Raw genomic sequence first — 16,758 nt, forward strand, 5'->3', positions numbered from 1 at the left:
ACAGAGGACAGCTAGATTCACATATCTTCTTCAGCATTCAGTCTGCTGTGATGTGTTGTTTTGGTTGAAATATAATGAAGAAAATAGAGCCTTACACGACATGAAGCTGGAAAAAGGAAAACCTCACAGACCTGTCTAAAGGGCTCCAGGGATCCTGAATGGTCCACGGGCCATACTTGAGAACCACTACACTAAGTATATAGTTGCTGCTCAATAAACTTAGTGACTCATATGGAAATAACAACGACAGTTATATAGGAAACTGTGCATATAGCATACTATCACAACTGAAGAAAACTCTTCAAAATCCTGTTTATTACATTGTTAGGATATAAAAAATTAACATGATAAATATGATGTAAAACTCCTATTTTACAACTCAAGGAGACAGAATAAAATCAACCTCACATAGCAAATAATCTAATCATCATTTCCTGAAAATGAATATTTTTCAATCCTGGCTGCACATTGTAATTATTTGGGCAGTTTTAAGCACTCATACTTATACATATCCCAATAATAACTAAGTTTCACAAAATGGAATAAAAGATGATTTAAAAATAGCTGCTCCTGTTTGGGATGATGGAAAAGTTCTGAAAATGAACAGAGGTGAATGTACTTAATATTAAGAATTGTACACATAATGGTTAAAATGGTGAATTTTATGTCATGTATATTCTACCACAATTTTTAAGAAGGAAAAAAAAGTTAAATAAAACCCAGCTACATCATAGGACACTTAAAAATATAAAAGGTCACATTAAGATTCTCCTTCAGAAAGCCATGAGATAAAACCAAAGAAATCTTTCAAAAAGAAGGAATGAAGAGCAGCTTGAACTATTACTGAAACTAAACATCTGAAAACAAAATTATGAAGAACACCTTAGTTTACTTACCTGCAACATGCTGACTATCTCAACTTTGTTGAAGAAAATAAAAGATGTAAGAGTAGAAAGAAAATTCTCTTCAAAAACGGATGGCGTCGGCAAAATGATGTCCTGAATGTACTGTACCCTGTAAGTTTGATGTATTTTTTGCCTTAGTTCAGAGTCTGTTATTGGTATAACTTCCTTAAACTTTGCAGTTTTGGTCAGGAATTCTCTATGCCTTTTTGGCTGAGCCAGAGCAGGGTCATATTCAAGGCATCCCACAACATCCATGATACACTCATCAGAAAACATTACCTCAAACAGAGTTGCCTTATTTAGAAATAAGATTCCTCTAATAATTTCATACAAATGGTGTAAGCCTTCAGTGTTTTCTAGGTTCTCACAAGCTTGGAAGAGCTGCAGTAGTTTTTTAATATAGCCTTCATTTTCCAAGGCCAGAGCCAGCTTTTCCCTACGGATAGGTGAGGAGAGAACTGAGGTAACTAAGTCAGCAATCTCTTCAAGTTTATTGAGTTCACATGTGGGCAGGTCAATCAGATGACTAGTTTCAGGCATTTCTTCAAATCGTTCTTCTTCTGATTCATCAATGAGGTCCTGTGTGACTTCCACTGATGGATCCTTACCTTGAACCTGAAAATATCCAAATATAGCTGGTTACCTTAAAATATAAATGCACTCAAATTTTTGCAAATCATATTACTGACCATTGAGCTTAAGTAAAAATAAACTATCTACTCCCAGTTAAGAAAAGTCTAGTGATTTCGAGCCATACGTCAAATAAGAGAATGAGAAGATTCACACTCCACTTTCTTTGGCCACTTTATTACACTGTGTGGCACTATTACTGGGAAGACCTAGGGAAAAAAATGACTGCAGTCAGATGCATAAAACTACTAAGAACCTTCAGTGATAAGAATCACTAGAGGGAGAAAAAAAAAAAGAATCACTAGAGGGAAAAGATGATGTTAATGAAAATGACAACAGTCAAAAGAGACTATAATAGGATATCACAGTAGGCAACCACTTTATAGGAAACTAGAGGCCCAGTGCACGAAATTTGTGCATGGGGGGGGGCGTCCCCCCTCAGCCTGGCTTGCACCCTCAGGGGATGCCCTAAGCTGTCAGTAGGACATCTTTAGTGCTGCTGCGGAGGTGGGAGAGACTCCTGCCACCGCTGCTGCACTTGCCAGCCGTGAGCCCAGTTTCTGGCTGAATGGCACTCCCCCTGTGGAGAGCATTGTCTGCCCCCTGGTGGTCAGTGCGCGTCATAGCGACTGGTCGTTCCACTGTCGGGCCGAAACTGCTCTCCGACATCCCCCAAAGGGTTCAGGATTGCAAGAGGGTGCAGGCCAGGATGAGGGACCCTAGCGGTGCACGATTGGGGCCAGGGAGGGATGCTGGAAGTTGGCCAGCCGGGGAGGGACCGCAGGAGGGCTCCAGGGTGTGTCCAGCCTGTCTTGCTCAGTCCTGATCAGCCGGATCCCAGCAGCACGCTAACCTACCGGTTGGAGCGTCTGCCCCCTGGTGGTCAGTGCACGTCACAGCGAGTGGTTGAGCAGCCTTAGTATATCATTAGCATATTACGCTTTGATTGGTTGAACAGCCGACCAGATGACTGGACACTTAGCATACTAGGCTTTTATTATAGAGGATGGCAGCTAAAATGAATGTCATGATTAATTTCAAATTCCAGTGACTGTTCATAGCAAAGATTTACCTAAGGAGACGTAACTATTAAATGTAATGTGGGTGCAGCCACTGTGGAAAGCATATGGAGTTACCTCAAAATATTAAAAATGGAACTGCTTTATGACCCAGCGATTCTACTTCTGGGATTAAATCAGAAGAAACCTGAACACTAATTTGAAAGAATATATGCATCCCTATGTTCATTGCAGCATTATTTACTATAGTCAAGATTTGGAAGCAGCCCAAGTGCCCATCAGTGGATGAGTGGATTAAAAAGCTGTGATACATTTACGCAATGGCACACTAATTGGCCGTAAAAAAGATGAAAATCTTATCCTTTTTGACAGCATGAATGGACCTGGAGAGCATTATGCTAAGTGAAATGAGCCCATTAGAGAAAGATAAGTACCAAATGATTTCATTTATATTCAGAATCTAATTGAACAAAAATAAACTAACAAACAAAATAGAAACAGACTCATAGAGAACAGACTAACAGCTGTCAGAAGGGAGAGGTGTTGCTTATCTAGGTGAAAAAGGTGAAGGGATCAAGCAAAAAAAAAACAAAACAAAAAACTCATAGACATAGACAATAGTATGGTGATTACCAGAAAGAAAGAGGAATGAGGGGAAGCGGAGGCAAGTAGGAGGGGGTTAAACGGTAATGGAAGGAACTTGACTTGGGGTGGTAGACACACAATATAATATATCAATGATGTATTATAGAATTGTACACCTAAAACCTACATAATTTTAGTAACAGACGTCACCCTAATAAATAAATTCAATAAAAAATGAAAAAAAGAAATAAATGTAATGTGGAACCTGAATGGGATCCTGGAACAGAAAAAGGATACTGGATTTTAAACTGAGGATATCTGAATAAAGAATGGGCTTTAGCTAATAATAGTATATGAATAATAATAATGAATAATAATAAGTGTTTAGTTCATTAATTGTGACAAGTGTACCATACTAATGTAAGATGCTAATAACAGGAGAACCAGGGGTGGTGATGTCAGGGAGGGGAGTACATAGAAACTCTACTTTCTGCTCATATTTTCTGTAAATCTGAATCTTTTAAAATAAAAACTTTATTTTAAAAAATTCCAGTTATCTGAGAGTTACCATTTATCCTATATCATGTAAGTTCTTCACAAGTTGAAGCCATGAGCACTTTCGATCATTAGTGTGTGGTACATAGTACTCATGAACATTAGGCAAATGGGTGATGAAATATATAAAATCTTAAAGCTTTAGAACATAAATATTTAATTTTTTTGTTTGTTGTTGAAAGATCTTAACATTTTACAGGGTATTAAAATCTGAAGTGATAAACAAAATTATGATAACTAAAATAATTTTAAGTAAAAAATTTTGCTGTAAAATAAAAAAGAAATTTCTAGGTTAGGTTACCAAAATCTCACATGAAGACATTACCTCTCCACATTATAATATACATCTTTTAGGTAAAAAGAAAAAAAATTCAAGAAAGCATATAAATGTTAAGATAAATATTATTCAAAGACCCTTACCTGACAAATTTTTTCCCAGATCTCATCACAGCCAGCTTTTTCCTGAAAACTTAGAGCCAGATCATAGTTTTCAGCTTCTGACCAAACGATTAATGTATCCTGTTTAAAAACAAAGACTTCTTCTAGATCATCACACTTAAAAAGAAAGTATAAAAGACAATAAAAAAGACAGGAAACAGCACAGCAATGACAAATGCCCTCCCGTAAGTGCAATTAATGTACACTCAACTGACATCATATAACTCTATTTTGTTATCCATTGAAACTTTAGTAATATACTGGCAATGAAATAGTAGCTTTGCCACTAAAACTGACATTGAGCAATATTGTAAAACAAAAAAAGACTGAAACAGGTTTGCAGGCTCTGGCTCATGTTACCAAGATAATGTTTAATGGAAGTCTAGCCATTCTTGGCTAAACTGTAAGTAGATATTCTAATCATCTACTTTCTATTGTTTCCAGAAAGTCAGCTGTTCCACTCACTAACCACCTACAAGTTTATTTTTCCCTTAAGCCAGTTGTCAACTGGTTGCAAATAGGCTAATAGCTAAAAATATCTTAAGGTTTAACCCTTTCTATTTTTTTTTTAAACCTGGAAAAGCCTTCAGAATATTAAGAAATATAAAACAAAGGTGAAATGAAGATAACTTACTTTATCTGTACTACCAATAGTACCTAGTTCAGCAGCTTAAGTTGTAGAAAAATTAAGAACCCCTGGTTCAGGTAAGTACTTTCCCCGAATGCCCTTAATTATATCCCCACCAAAAGGTTAGTTATGCATTTAGGAAAAAGTTTTCAACCTCTTTATTAAAAACTAAGGTCTGGGTTTAAAATAAAACACACATACATATTTAAACACTAAAATCACTGCAACACTCAAATAAAATGAAAATTCTTTTAGGATACATAATGAAAGTTTAATATGGCTAAAACTGTGATTTTCAAAATATGAATATTTGAATTTATACCCTAATTAGCAAAAATATAATCTACAAAAACACCTTATTTAATAATTGTTCATCTGACCTCCTACTAAAATATATAAAATTGTGAGTCCCAGATTAAAAAAGACAAAGTCTTCAAAATAAAAACTTTTCAATATTTTGGTAGTTCTCACCAGTAAATAAAAAAATATGCTTTAATTAACCCAGGCCTCAGATGACTACCTATTTTGCTGTGTGATCAGGTAAAAAGAACAGGTGGAAATCAGTTTTCTAGCTGCTGCCTAGCTATGCTTCTTGGAAGGGAAATTTGCCACCAGATTATAAAATTTTATCACACTTTTATTTAAAAACTCTCAGTGGCTCCCCCATCTAGAGGAGAGGTTTTGAAATAATTTTTTTAAAAACAAACCCAGCAAAACTCTTTTTACAAACAAAATTTACTAAAAATCTCCATGTTAAAAAAAAGGAAAGATAAAAAACAGCGCTAGTTAGGTTAAAGCACTAAGACACCTGCTCAGGGTCTATGTACTTTCCTCAGTCCCTGAGTTCTCTTAGATCCCTCTTCAAAACAGCTTCATGAACAGTGGTCTCCAAAACATTTTCACCTGTGCTCAAATTACTTAGGTTATATACAGGAACAAAATATTAGTATAGCAATACTTCTAAAATAGAAATAAAAAGGTTTACATAAAGATAAAATAAATAATACTTTTAAATGTTTGAATTATAATTTCTCTATACCATTATTAACATTTTAAGATGCAGTATACATTTAGGGCCCAGTATACTCACAAATGACAGCAGACACAAATCCATATTTGACATCACTGTTTTAATAATTTTGAATTTCTGGGAGGGGTAACTTCTTGTAAGATCTATGTTAACATTGTTTCTTTTTGACTAAACAATACACTAGGAGTATAAATGTCAGTTTAATTATTACCTTGTTCACTTGCGCTTATATTATTGTTACCAACCAGTTTTAAGGCACTTATTTCTTTTGTTAGGGTTACAGGTTAGTTTAAATTGAAAAATACCTGTAAACAGTTATTTGCACAGGTAGGCTACAATAATTCACAATAGGTGAAGAACGCTTTTCATGGAAATGTTACTCTTCTCTCAGAAAAACGTATCTGTTTTTGACTCTTGACCATGTAACTTTGTATTAAATATTTAGCAAAACAATTTCTGAAAACGGGTTTCTTCTCAAATTCTAGTGCTTCAAACTATGCATTCCACTTTGGAAAGAATGAAATTCAAATCCCTTATTCAGGCACCAAAGCCTTTTCAATTTTGGTTCTAATCTACCTTCTAAGAGAAAGTCCAGGTAAGCAGCAAAGTCTGAATTAAGGTTACCTGAAACCTCCTCTTAATCATCATTTTCTTTTGTTCTTTCCTTCCAATTCCTAATGGAAACTTCCCCATAAGCCAGTCAAAATCCCTGAAACTAAATGGGATTTATATTCAGAATCCTTTTTCAATGCAAAAAGGATTGACTTTGGGAAATGCCTTCTTTGGGGGCAGGTCTGGAGCGAAGCCCAAGAACCCTTATTTTTAACTAGGACCGGAGGTAATTCTTTGGATAAGTTCAAATTTGAGAACCTGACCTAAGTGTATCTCTAGTTGATAAATCGAGGATAGGGAAGTGCCATCAGAGTAGGCACCTTTCAGCTCTATGTATCTACTCCAAATGGGTGACAAACCCCATTCTTCCTTCTGTCCCTCCTCTCCACTGTTGTTGCATGAAAAAATTATTGGGAAGAAGCACCCCTTAGATTTATTTATTCCATAGATTAGTGTAAAAGCTCTTATGTGAGCAGAGGTTGGCACAAGAATATATAAAACAGAATGAGAAGTGTCAGTCTATCTAAAAAGCCTAGATAGAGCCAAGTTCAATTTTTCATAGTAAGGTCTGCTTTTTACCATTGTGCTTTGTGATATGTTTTTTGCTCATTTGTGTGGCACACATATCTTTGGGACATTATTAATGCCTCTGTTTAAACCAAGAGAAGCTTAAGAGTTTTTCCTCCTCTATTAACTAAAACATTTAATCACCACTATATCCCTGTGGAAATCAGATTTAAAATAAGCTTGCAGGGAGAATAGAAAAAGTTATATTTGGTCTCGCCCTTTAAAAAAAAACAAGGTGATTATGTCCAAGCCCAGGATGGGAATAAGACATGAGCTAGAGAAACTTGACAATTTAATCTTTGCCAAATCAGTTTTTCACAATGTAGTATTATTATAAGAAACTATTATTTTCAATCTTACATTATTGAGCATATATTGTTGAAATCAGACCAGAGTCTAAACAATACTTTAAAACTGTATCACATCTCTTTTGGGTAAAGAGTCCCCAGTTTTTAATATCGTATTCACAAAGGCACCTGTGACACATTTAAAAGGATCTTACAAACCAATGGATTATCTATTTAAGTTTATTTCTCCAGTACTGATCCACTTGATTAACATGAATAAATCCAGAGTTATGAAACGTCTGAAACACTACAGTTGTTAGACCAACCCTATATCTGCCCCTATTAATTCTGACAAAATTCAATACAGAGAGAGCTGAAGTTTTCCAAAAGGAATTTTTAAAAAGGGAAATATAAATATCAGGTTTACAGAATTTAATTTGCAGATTCAAAATCAATTTAAAAGTATGAAAATGAATGAGTTTATCCAGATAAATAACGTAGCATGTAACTCTCTTAGTAGTTCCTAATAGTTACCCTAGTTCCTCTAAGATACATTTTTAAAATATAGTATGGTAAAACATATAGGCCAAGATAGACATGATGACACTACTTATAAACAGTAGTAATAGTTTATCTTTCCCAAATCAGTGACATATATGAATACAAGTAGAATAATCTTCAACTAGAATTAGGACTCAACTCCAAGTTTCACGGTCCACTATTTCTGTGACTTTCATCGAAGTATTCCACCTCTTTGCTCTTATTTCCATTGAAGAAAGGAAAATGCTAGCCTGCATTGGGCTTACTGTAAGGTTATTATGAATATAGTTCTCTCATTGAACTTATGTGTCAGGTACTGTGCTGAAGCATTTTTCATACATTAATTCACAGCTATTCTACAATGTAATATCTCTATTTAAAAGATGAGATTTAGAGAAAATTTGCTCAAAATCACACAACTAGAAATAAAATTAAACCCACATTTCTATTACTATGCCACATGATAAATGTGATCAAATTCTAAAAAACCCCATAAAATTCTTAACAACTTTGCTTCCCAAGCTTCTCCCCGGTGGCACTGTTTTTCTAGGCATCTCCCTAACCACATAGATAAGAAAAACCTGTCTCCATCTGATCCCCAGATTCCTCCTTGGTCCCACTACAAACCACCACCCAGAACACAACTCTACCTATCACCTCACCCAATCCTTTAAAGCTAATCATGCACATCCTCTAGTCATGCAACTGATCTATAATTCGAAGTACAGAGTGAACTCTACTCATTACAAATTCATGCTGTCATTTAAAGCATCCTTCAAAATTATAGAAATCTCATTCCCCCTTGTATACTAATTAGTCCATTCCCCACAATGACTCTCAGGCTAAACCCCAATACCCTTAATTTTATTGTTTTGTTTACAATAAATATATGATCATTTTCATCCGTACCTTCATCTCAGCGGACATTCTACTAACCAAAACCTAGAATATTTGCAATCTTTTTCTTGCAGGATATGGAACAGCCATTTGTTGAATGAATGGCTGTCCTTTCCTTACCAAAATTCTGTTCTTCCTTGGTTTGAAGACATTTTCCTGATTCTCTACTTTTTCCAATTGCTTCATCTTCCTCTTTACTGAATCTTCCTTCTTCCTGTTGACCAAACACCTAATCCAGCAGTCTGCCCTGTCAATTCTATCTCCAATACATGTTTCAAATCCATCCATCTCTTTCCATCTTCACTGCCATCACCGCTAACCTGACCCAACATTATCTCTTGCTTGGACTATGCTGTGATCTCTCAACTAGTATCCCATCCCAGTTACTGGCCCTCTTCAATTCCCCAGATTGATGTTACTATTTTGGATCATGTTATTCCTTGAATGAAAACGGTCAGAAATGTTTAAATGGACTTTAAAAAAAACAAACTAAAGGTAGTCACTAACCCATAAGCATCACTCACCCGAGTATTACTGGATGAATAAATTAATGTGGACAATTCAACAAGGCTCAGTCTTAAGCTCTGTTCTATTCTATGCTCTGAGCAAAGGCTGTCTTGCAGCTAAAATTATTATTTAATGATTTTCAAATTATAATCTCCTACAACAAACTCTTACTGTAGTTCTAGTCCCAGGTGTTCTTTATAAGACTTTTCCATTTATTCTACAATCGCTTTAAAGCCTAAGTTAAAATAAAAAAAGCAAGGCACAGAACAGTTCATGGCATGCTACATATATGCCAATAAAAGAAATACCTGTGACTATACATACTTTTTTACGTATGTATAAAACCTCTAAGAAGATATACAAGAAAATGTAACACTGGTAGCTTCTAGCAAGGGAAACTGTATTGATGGAGTCCAGGATGGGAGACATTACCAAATACTGTCTGAATTTTTAATAATGTGAATGTACTATCCATTTAAAACAAGCCTCTAACCAAATGATTAATGTAAACCTGCTTTCTTCTCAACTTCCCAGTTTCTGGGGGAAGCCATCATTTTCCTGGTTCCAAGATTCAAAAACACTACCAGTAACTTTTGATGCCTTCTCTTTCATATATAACCATTCACCAAATCTTCCAGCACTTTCTTGAAAATATACTGGAGTTCTCATCCTTTCCCATTCCATTTACTACACTGAAAGACTTTCATTTTTTTGTATCTGAATTATTGCAAAAGGTCTTGCTACCTAAAGCTCTTGTTTCCCTCCACACCCTCAATTCATTATTCATGACTTTGCCATACTCCTTCCGAAACACAGTATCACTTTCTTCCATGTTGGGTCCCAACTCAAGAACCTATAATGGCTCCCTTCTGTTTAGCAAACCAAGCTCTCAAATAAGAAACCTAGGCTGCAAATAGGCTTAATACCTTTTGTTTTAGGTGTACTATTTCCTTCTCTATCACAGTTCCTGTAGCAGATACTGTACCACTAACCAGAGTGAAGTTTTTCTTAATGATTCTAGCCAAAATCAATCTCTCCCTTCTAATTTTCTACTGCCCAAGTCTGTGGAATACAGTTGATTTTCATATTTTGTGTTGGCATATACCTACTGTACAGTCATTAAACTTAGCCTTTCTGTGCCTTAGTTGCTGTATCTGTGAAATTCTTTAATCATCTTTCAATGGAGTTAAAACACTTTATCAGCTTATTATCATTCTGTAATTGTTTCACCTGTTAGGTCCTGTCTCCCAATAAAACCAAGGATGAGAACTTCCTTATACTTCTTTCCTAAACCTATGAACACAAATTGTGTTACATGATATAAGAGGTACATATCCCAATGACACTTTCAAGACCAGTGGGAATGAGTCTACATAACTTAAAAAAATTGTTGGCATATGTATCAGGCACTTTATTACCCATTTAAAATAAGCTGTAATTCTCTTCCCTTCCCAATGTGTGTATTGGCTCCTTTCAGGTAAGTGTGTCTTCTCCTTCCCATTTACTACGTCAGTATTGTCCACAGTATGCAAGAAAAGTAATGTGAATCATGAGAGCCTACCGATATTTGAGTATCTGACATTCAACTAAACTAACTTATTTTGAACACACAATTCATTACTTAGCTCATTTTAGAACTATAATGTTAAAAAAGAAGAATATTCCTCTCTGAATTTATTCAATGTATTTTAATATAGTAAAGTATCCTATAAACTATGGATATATCATTCATTCAGTAGTTTTTTAAAATTAAAATCCACTAATGATCAATATACTAAATATAAATTTTGGAAATAATAATTTCTAGACTAATTTACTGAATAACTTAAATGACATTCTACAAAAGGTAGAACTTAGCAAAATAGCAATGTGTTCGGAAATCCCAATTTGTGTAACTTGGTAAAAAGTGCAAATGGAACAAGATTTTGGTGAAAATATGAAAAATCGTTCAAAGTTTAGCATAACCTCTAAATGGCTCTTCAATTTATATTAGAAAAGTGCACTCAATTTAAACAAAAATAAAGTAAAACAAGTGACCTCATTTACACAGGTTTATCATTCTTACATTCAAGATTTTCCATATTATTGTTATTGCCAAAGAGTTTTCTTAAACTTTAATGTTTTTAGTAAAAGTACCTCAATTAGAAAAAAATATATAGTCCAGTAGTGTATTATTTGAATGTGATTAACTACAGAAAACATTTTCCTAATAGCATAAAATCTTTTTTTTAATTAAGATTTCTTTCCCTCCAACACTTTAATTTTCCAGTAGCGTAACATTACAAACAAAACCATGTCCCAAAGTTTCTAAATACCACTGTATATTTTTGGACTAATGCTGAGGGACTATTTTACATACCAACCTCTGCCATAATGTGTTCTTTCCAATAGTAACAATAGCCAAAAGATCTTGAAAACAATTTGAGAAGAATCCATGTTATAATTAGTTTGTAGGGTGTCACATGTAAAACCACAGTTCCTGAGAATTTTATATTCATACAGATAGGGGGAAAAATTCACAAAATTTTAGTATTTCTTTCCCGAAAAACAAGCAAGCAAACAAAAGACCTCGTAAGTGGCTATCTGGCAAAATTCAGGGCAAAGAGAGAGAGAGTAACCATCTGTCTGGCTTAGAAATTAAATTTAATTTAGTGTGCTATACCTTAAAATGTTTAAGGTATAGGAAACATCTTCAAGTGTTCAAAACAGGACAAATGTTTAATTTGATTCTCCATCAGGAAGGACACATAATATGTTCTAAGTAGAGGAAAAAAACTCCTAAATCATTTAGTTTAAATGAATGTTGAAAACTAAAAAAATTTCAAAGAACTGATTAAGAATATATTGCATACACAAAACAATTGTTTAACAGTAAGACTTTTACTAATAATGCATTGTGCAACAGACATAGTTTCATTCCTCCAACAGGAAGTATTTGTTTTTGGGTACTGAAATTTTCATTGGCCCTGAAGAAAGTAGGCATCGATGATGTAAATATCTTAACATAATTTATCTTTTCCTTCAAAAATCTCTGTCATATTCACTTTACATACCACACACACACAAAAATAAAACTGGAAATAATCCAAATGTCTAACAATAGGTGTATACCATACATCAGAATACTGTACAGTGTTTTTTTGTTTTTTTTTAAAAACACACAACTAGATCTACATTAACATGAACAAATCTCCAAAATAACGTTGAGTGAAAAATGAAAGTTGCAGAATACATGTAAGAATACGAGATCAATTGTATCAGTTTAAAAACACACAAAAGACTACATATTATTCATGGATACATACATATGCAGAAAAGGTATAAAAGCATGTACAGAAATAATACACATCAACTTCAGAATAGTGGTTACCTACAGGGAAGATAGAGAATGGATAGAATGAGATGGGTACAAAGGGGGCTTTAACTCTACCCACAGAGTTGAAAATTACAAAAGATTTGAAACAAATATGGTATGTTAACATTGTTCAATCTGGTGGTGTTACACAGAAACTCATATTATTCTCTGTATTTTTCAATTTTGAAATCTTTCATAATAAAAATAAAAACATTCACAGAATAAAGAAAAAGTTGAATCACTGCTGCCATTTCCAGATTAAATAATTTGGTATGCTAAAACACAACACAGGTTTTCTTTTCCCAAATAAGACAATAAATATTAACAGAAAACATTATATAATTGACAATGTACACTTTTGCAAAAGTATCACTTATTATTATATTAAAAAATACAAGTAAAGAACAGGATTTCAATGCTTCTACTTCAAAACTCTATCTTTGCTTGAGTCAAAGGATCTAATTTCACACCACAAACAGGCTTTCCTTGCTTTAAAGAGTACCCCTTTGAATTTTCTTGTATGCCACTTCCTTTAAATGTGGTTGAGAATAAAAGGCTTAGTGTACAGGGTATAGCAGAGACCTGGCTAACTGTAAGTTAAATAAGACTAATGAATACATTGTATTCTAATATAAACGAACAGTGGCTCAATTCAAAGATAATAAATTATTTCCAGTACATAAACTTGCACTTTTCAGTTTGAAACTTTTAACCTGTAAGGGAAATATATATGGTCTGTTACTTTGTTTACCAAACATTTTTTCTTGTCAGGAAAGCTTTCCCATCTTTGTCAGATTAATACTTCCTTGATCACAGATGAAGTCTTTCAAATTAAAGATAAACAACTACTTGCCTGTTGTTTCTGATATGCAGTGTTTGGATTTATCTTTGATTCCAAGAGTAGTGATCCTGAAAGATAAAAAAAAATAACACATATAAGTTTCAATTTATAAAACCTGAATAAAAAAATCAAGAGTCCACATTAAAAAATCATCTCATGTTCCCTTCACTCAGCTAGATATCTGCAGTAATCAAATGTACTCTAATTCACATTTTTCTCTCCAGATCTGAACTTCATATTTAATTTAGAACATATCATCCTATTCCAAGAAACCCTTAAATGGGGGGGGGAGGGGGGGGGGAATCCACCTAAGACAAACATTCAGACCAAGAATATAAGGATGTAATACTTTAAACAATAACGAATTTAAACAAATAAATAAAAGACTATAAGGAGACTTGATGACTATTAAAGTTTTATTGAAATGAAATTTTAAGGTCTAAATGACCACTTGAAGCCAAACTCTTTTTTTTAACAGTTATTTTATTGCATTTCCAGTTGAACAAATAAAACAAATTACAAAGGACCACAAACAGGTACACAAATTACAGAACTGCTTTTCTCCTTTTCTCCTTAAGAACAAAAGGACACTTGCATGTAGAAATAAACGTCCGTGACTACTTCAAGGAAAAGTACAAGAGCACAAAATACATCACGAATAAATCTAATATAAGTTCTGTTTCTACCGTCTGCACATAGTTCCAGATTACAACGAGAAAGGTGCTTTAAATATGACTGCACATAATTTCATGACTGAAGAACACTTGCCACAGGACTCGTCCAATCAGTCAGTCAACGCATTCGTGTTTACTGTCTGCTTTGGTGCCCGGACTTGTCTGGGCTGTGAAGGAGGCCCAGCACCCCTACAAAGGCCGCCTGGGGGGGTCCCCGCCCGCACAGGGATGCGCCTGGGCGTGCGTGTACCGTGGCAACCGCCTGCAATGACCCCGGGCTTTCCAAGGTGCCTTCAGGTTTCCCCCAGCACCTGTCGACAGTGGCAACTGGGGGGGCAGCTCGGTGGGAACAGCAGTTCAAGAACAAAAGACTCGGAAAGGAAAGTTCCACGGAACCTTTTGCATCAGACACGGACGAGATAAAAAGGAAAAGAGGAGGGAGCGTTGGCTCCCCAACGAGTAGAGATCAATAGCTCGTCTCTGTGAGCGTCCGCCCCTCTCCGGCACGCTCTCCCCTCTTCAAAAAGAAGAGACTGGAGAGGAAGGGGTCAAATCCTTAACCGGGACGGGAGGCGGGGGAACAGAGACCAGGCGGCGGACCGAGGGTAAATGCGGACCAAGTGGTTTGTGTGGACCGTACAGAAGTGCAGAAACAAAACCAAGGCTCTGGGCGAGAGGCGGCCGTCCCGGCACCCCGCCTCCGGCCTAAACCGCAGGGCTGTGCCCTACCTGGAAGCATTCTCCCCCCTCCCCCCCCCCCCCCCAGCCTACCGTTCCAGTAACCTTACCGTCCGACTCCGCCCGAACCAGCAGCGACATCCCCTTGAGCTCCTCCACATAAGTGGACGAGACGTGCCCGGTGCCTCGGTCGTCCCATTGCCGGTCTTCATTCAGGGTATAGACCTTCACTCGCCGCCGCGTATCCGACATCGTGGCCGCTGTTCCCACCGGTCCAGACGCGGCCGCCTCCACGTCCCCCTCGTCCTCGTCCCCTCACTCTTGAGAAACGGTAGCGGCGGCGGCGGCGGCTCCGGAGAGGCCCAAGTTCACCATGGCTCTCAAGGTTCAGCCGCGGGAAGGGGCAACAAGAGCCACCGGGACCTCTCGGCCGGAGCCCCGGGACCTCTCACTTTATCCACACACACACCCACCCTCCCCTCCCTTTGCCCCCCAGAGCTCGCTCGCTCTCCCGCCGCCGCCGCGGTAACTACTACACATCCGCCATCTTGTAACCCGATTCTCTCTGCCTTTCTCTTCCTCCTCCAGCAGGCTCGCACGGGCTGTCCTAGCAGGGGCTACGGCGGCCGACGAGGCTAACGCACCGCCGCTCAGCTTCTGCTCGCGCTTCCAGGGCCAGCAGTCCTCGGCGTTCTCGCGAGGCGGGGTGGGAGGGCCTGAGTGCGCGTTCTTCCTTTCTTGGCCACGCCTGCGGGCGCGGGATCTCGGCCGAGGAAGTGGTCCTCGCGATATCCCCGTCCTCTGCTGGTAACGCGAGACTTTCTGAGGCGGCAGGGAGAACTGAGTGCTAGTCTCGCTCCGTCCGTTTTTCACCCGGCGGCGTGACGAGTCGTGCGACCCATCTCCGAGGAAAAGCAAAGCAAACATGGGAGGTACGCATCCTTGGACGGGACTAACCCTGAGCGAAAAGGAAGGAGATGTGCTCGCACTCCGTTGTGGAAGCTCACTCTGTCAGCTATGGGAGAAAAATAATTGAAACCTCTTTCGGTGAAAATGTAGGAACTTGGAGTATTTTAAGGCAATCTGAAAACCAGATTGGAGTCTGTTACAGTTAAGCATCTCCTCAGGAAGTGTTTGTTTTCTGCATCTCCTGAAGATTATAACGTCGTACCGAAAAAAAAAAAGGAAAAAAGAAAGAGAAAGTGTTGACAATTTCCTATTTCCCGCCAAAGCGTTTCGCCGTTAACTTTGGTAGCTGGCCATTGGAAAGCATACTTTCCGCTTCATGAAAATACAGTCCCCTTATTGTGGTGTAATCTCAGAAAATAAGCCTTAAGATAGGTTTAGGGAACGGGTTGAGAGCCCCCTTTCTAACACATCCAAGAGCATTGTTTTGACATTTTTAAAAAAGTTTCTCTTGTGGGCATTTCTTGTGCTATCTATCGGGATGTCTTATGCACTGAATAAGCGAAGGAGGAATTCTCGGGCCATTCACGTTAGTTGTCAAACATTGGTCGCGACAAGACGTGCATTGCGCAGTTGTTTATTTTAATCCCCGTTCGTTCTTGGTAGAATCCTTTTATTCTTTCTTTTAAGACAGTTTCAGCTTGTTCCGCCGCCAGTTCTCTACAATCCATTAGCTTGGAAGGTGAAAATCAGGCAAGATGCACATGTTGACCCTGCAGGGCATTCTGGGAATTGTAGTCATTACTTAATGGTCTTGTCAAAACGTGCTTTTGTTTTGACTAGCTCCTCGGTGTGGACACCCTTCAGAGGTACTTTAAAACGAGAGACAATGTTTTACACAGAGCAGGCGCCTGATGAAAAATAATTCCTAATATCAAAATCTGGATACACAGGGTTGTTTTTTAAATTTAAAGAGGACCTCGGAACCCATTAATTGCTATGATTGATATGGGAAAAAGGCATTTTGAACTCCGAGAAAACATTTCTGTCTTGGGTCAGAGCAAGCTTCACACAGATAACTTTGAGCCTGATGTTAGAGGATCC

The 16,758-nt window shown here is 37.2% G+C and overlaps 1 protein-coding gene across 2 annotated transcripts in view; it reads right to left on the reverse strand.

Moving 5' to 3' along the window:
• The window catches only part of PPP4R3B (protein phosphatase 4 regulatory subunit 3B), a 49,893-nt gene extending 34,489 nt beyond the window's left edge, over window positions 1-15,404 (reverse strand). Inside the window, exons 1-4 of one of the 2 annotated variants that reach the window (XM_079791544.1) lie at window positions 14,859-15,404; window positions 13,409-13,464; window positions 4,115-4,213; window positions 897-1,520 (exon numbers count right to left, since the gene is read on the reverse strand). In XM_079791544.1, coding sequence (XP_079647670.1) covers window positions 897-1,520; window positions 4,115-4,213; window positions 13,409-13,464; window positions 14,859-15,000 — 921 coding nt within the window. In that variant the 5' untranslated portion in view covers window positions 15,001-15,404. The remainder of the gene's footprint in view (window positions 1-896; window positions 1,521-4,114; window positions 4,214-13,408; window positions 13,465-14,858) is intronic. The other variant, XM_079791543.1, reaches the window with a different exon arrangement.
• Between the last annotated feature and the right edge of the window lie 1,354 nt (window positions 15,405-16,758).

Source organism: Cnephaeus nilssonii (genome assembly GCF_951640355.1).
Source record: "Cnephaeus nilssonii genome assembly, chromosome: 15".
Taxonomy (NCBI): Eukaryota; Metazoa; Chordata; class Mammalia; order Chiroptera; family Vespertilionidae; genus Cnephaeus; species Cnephaeus nilssonii.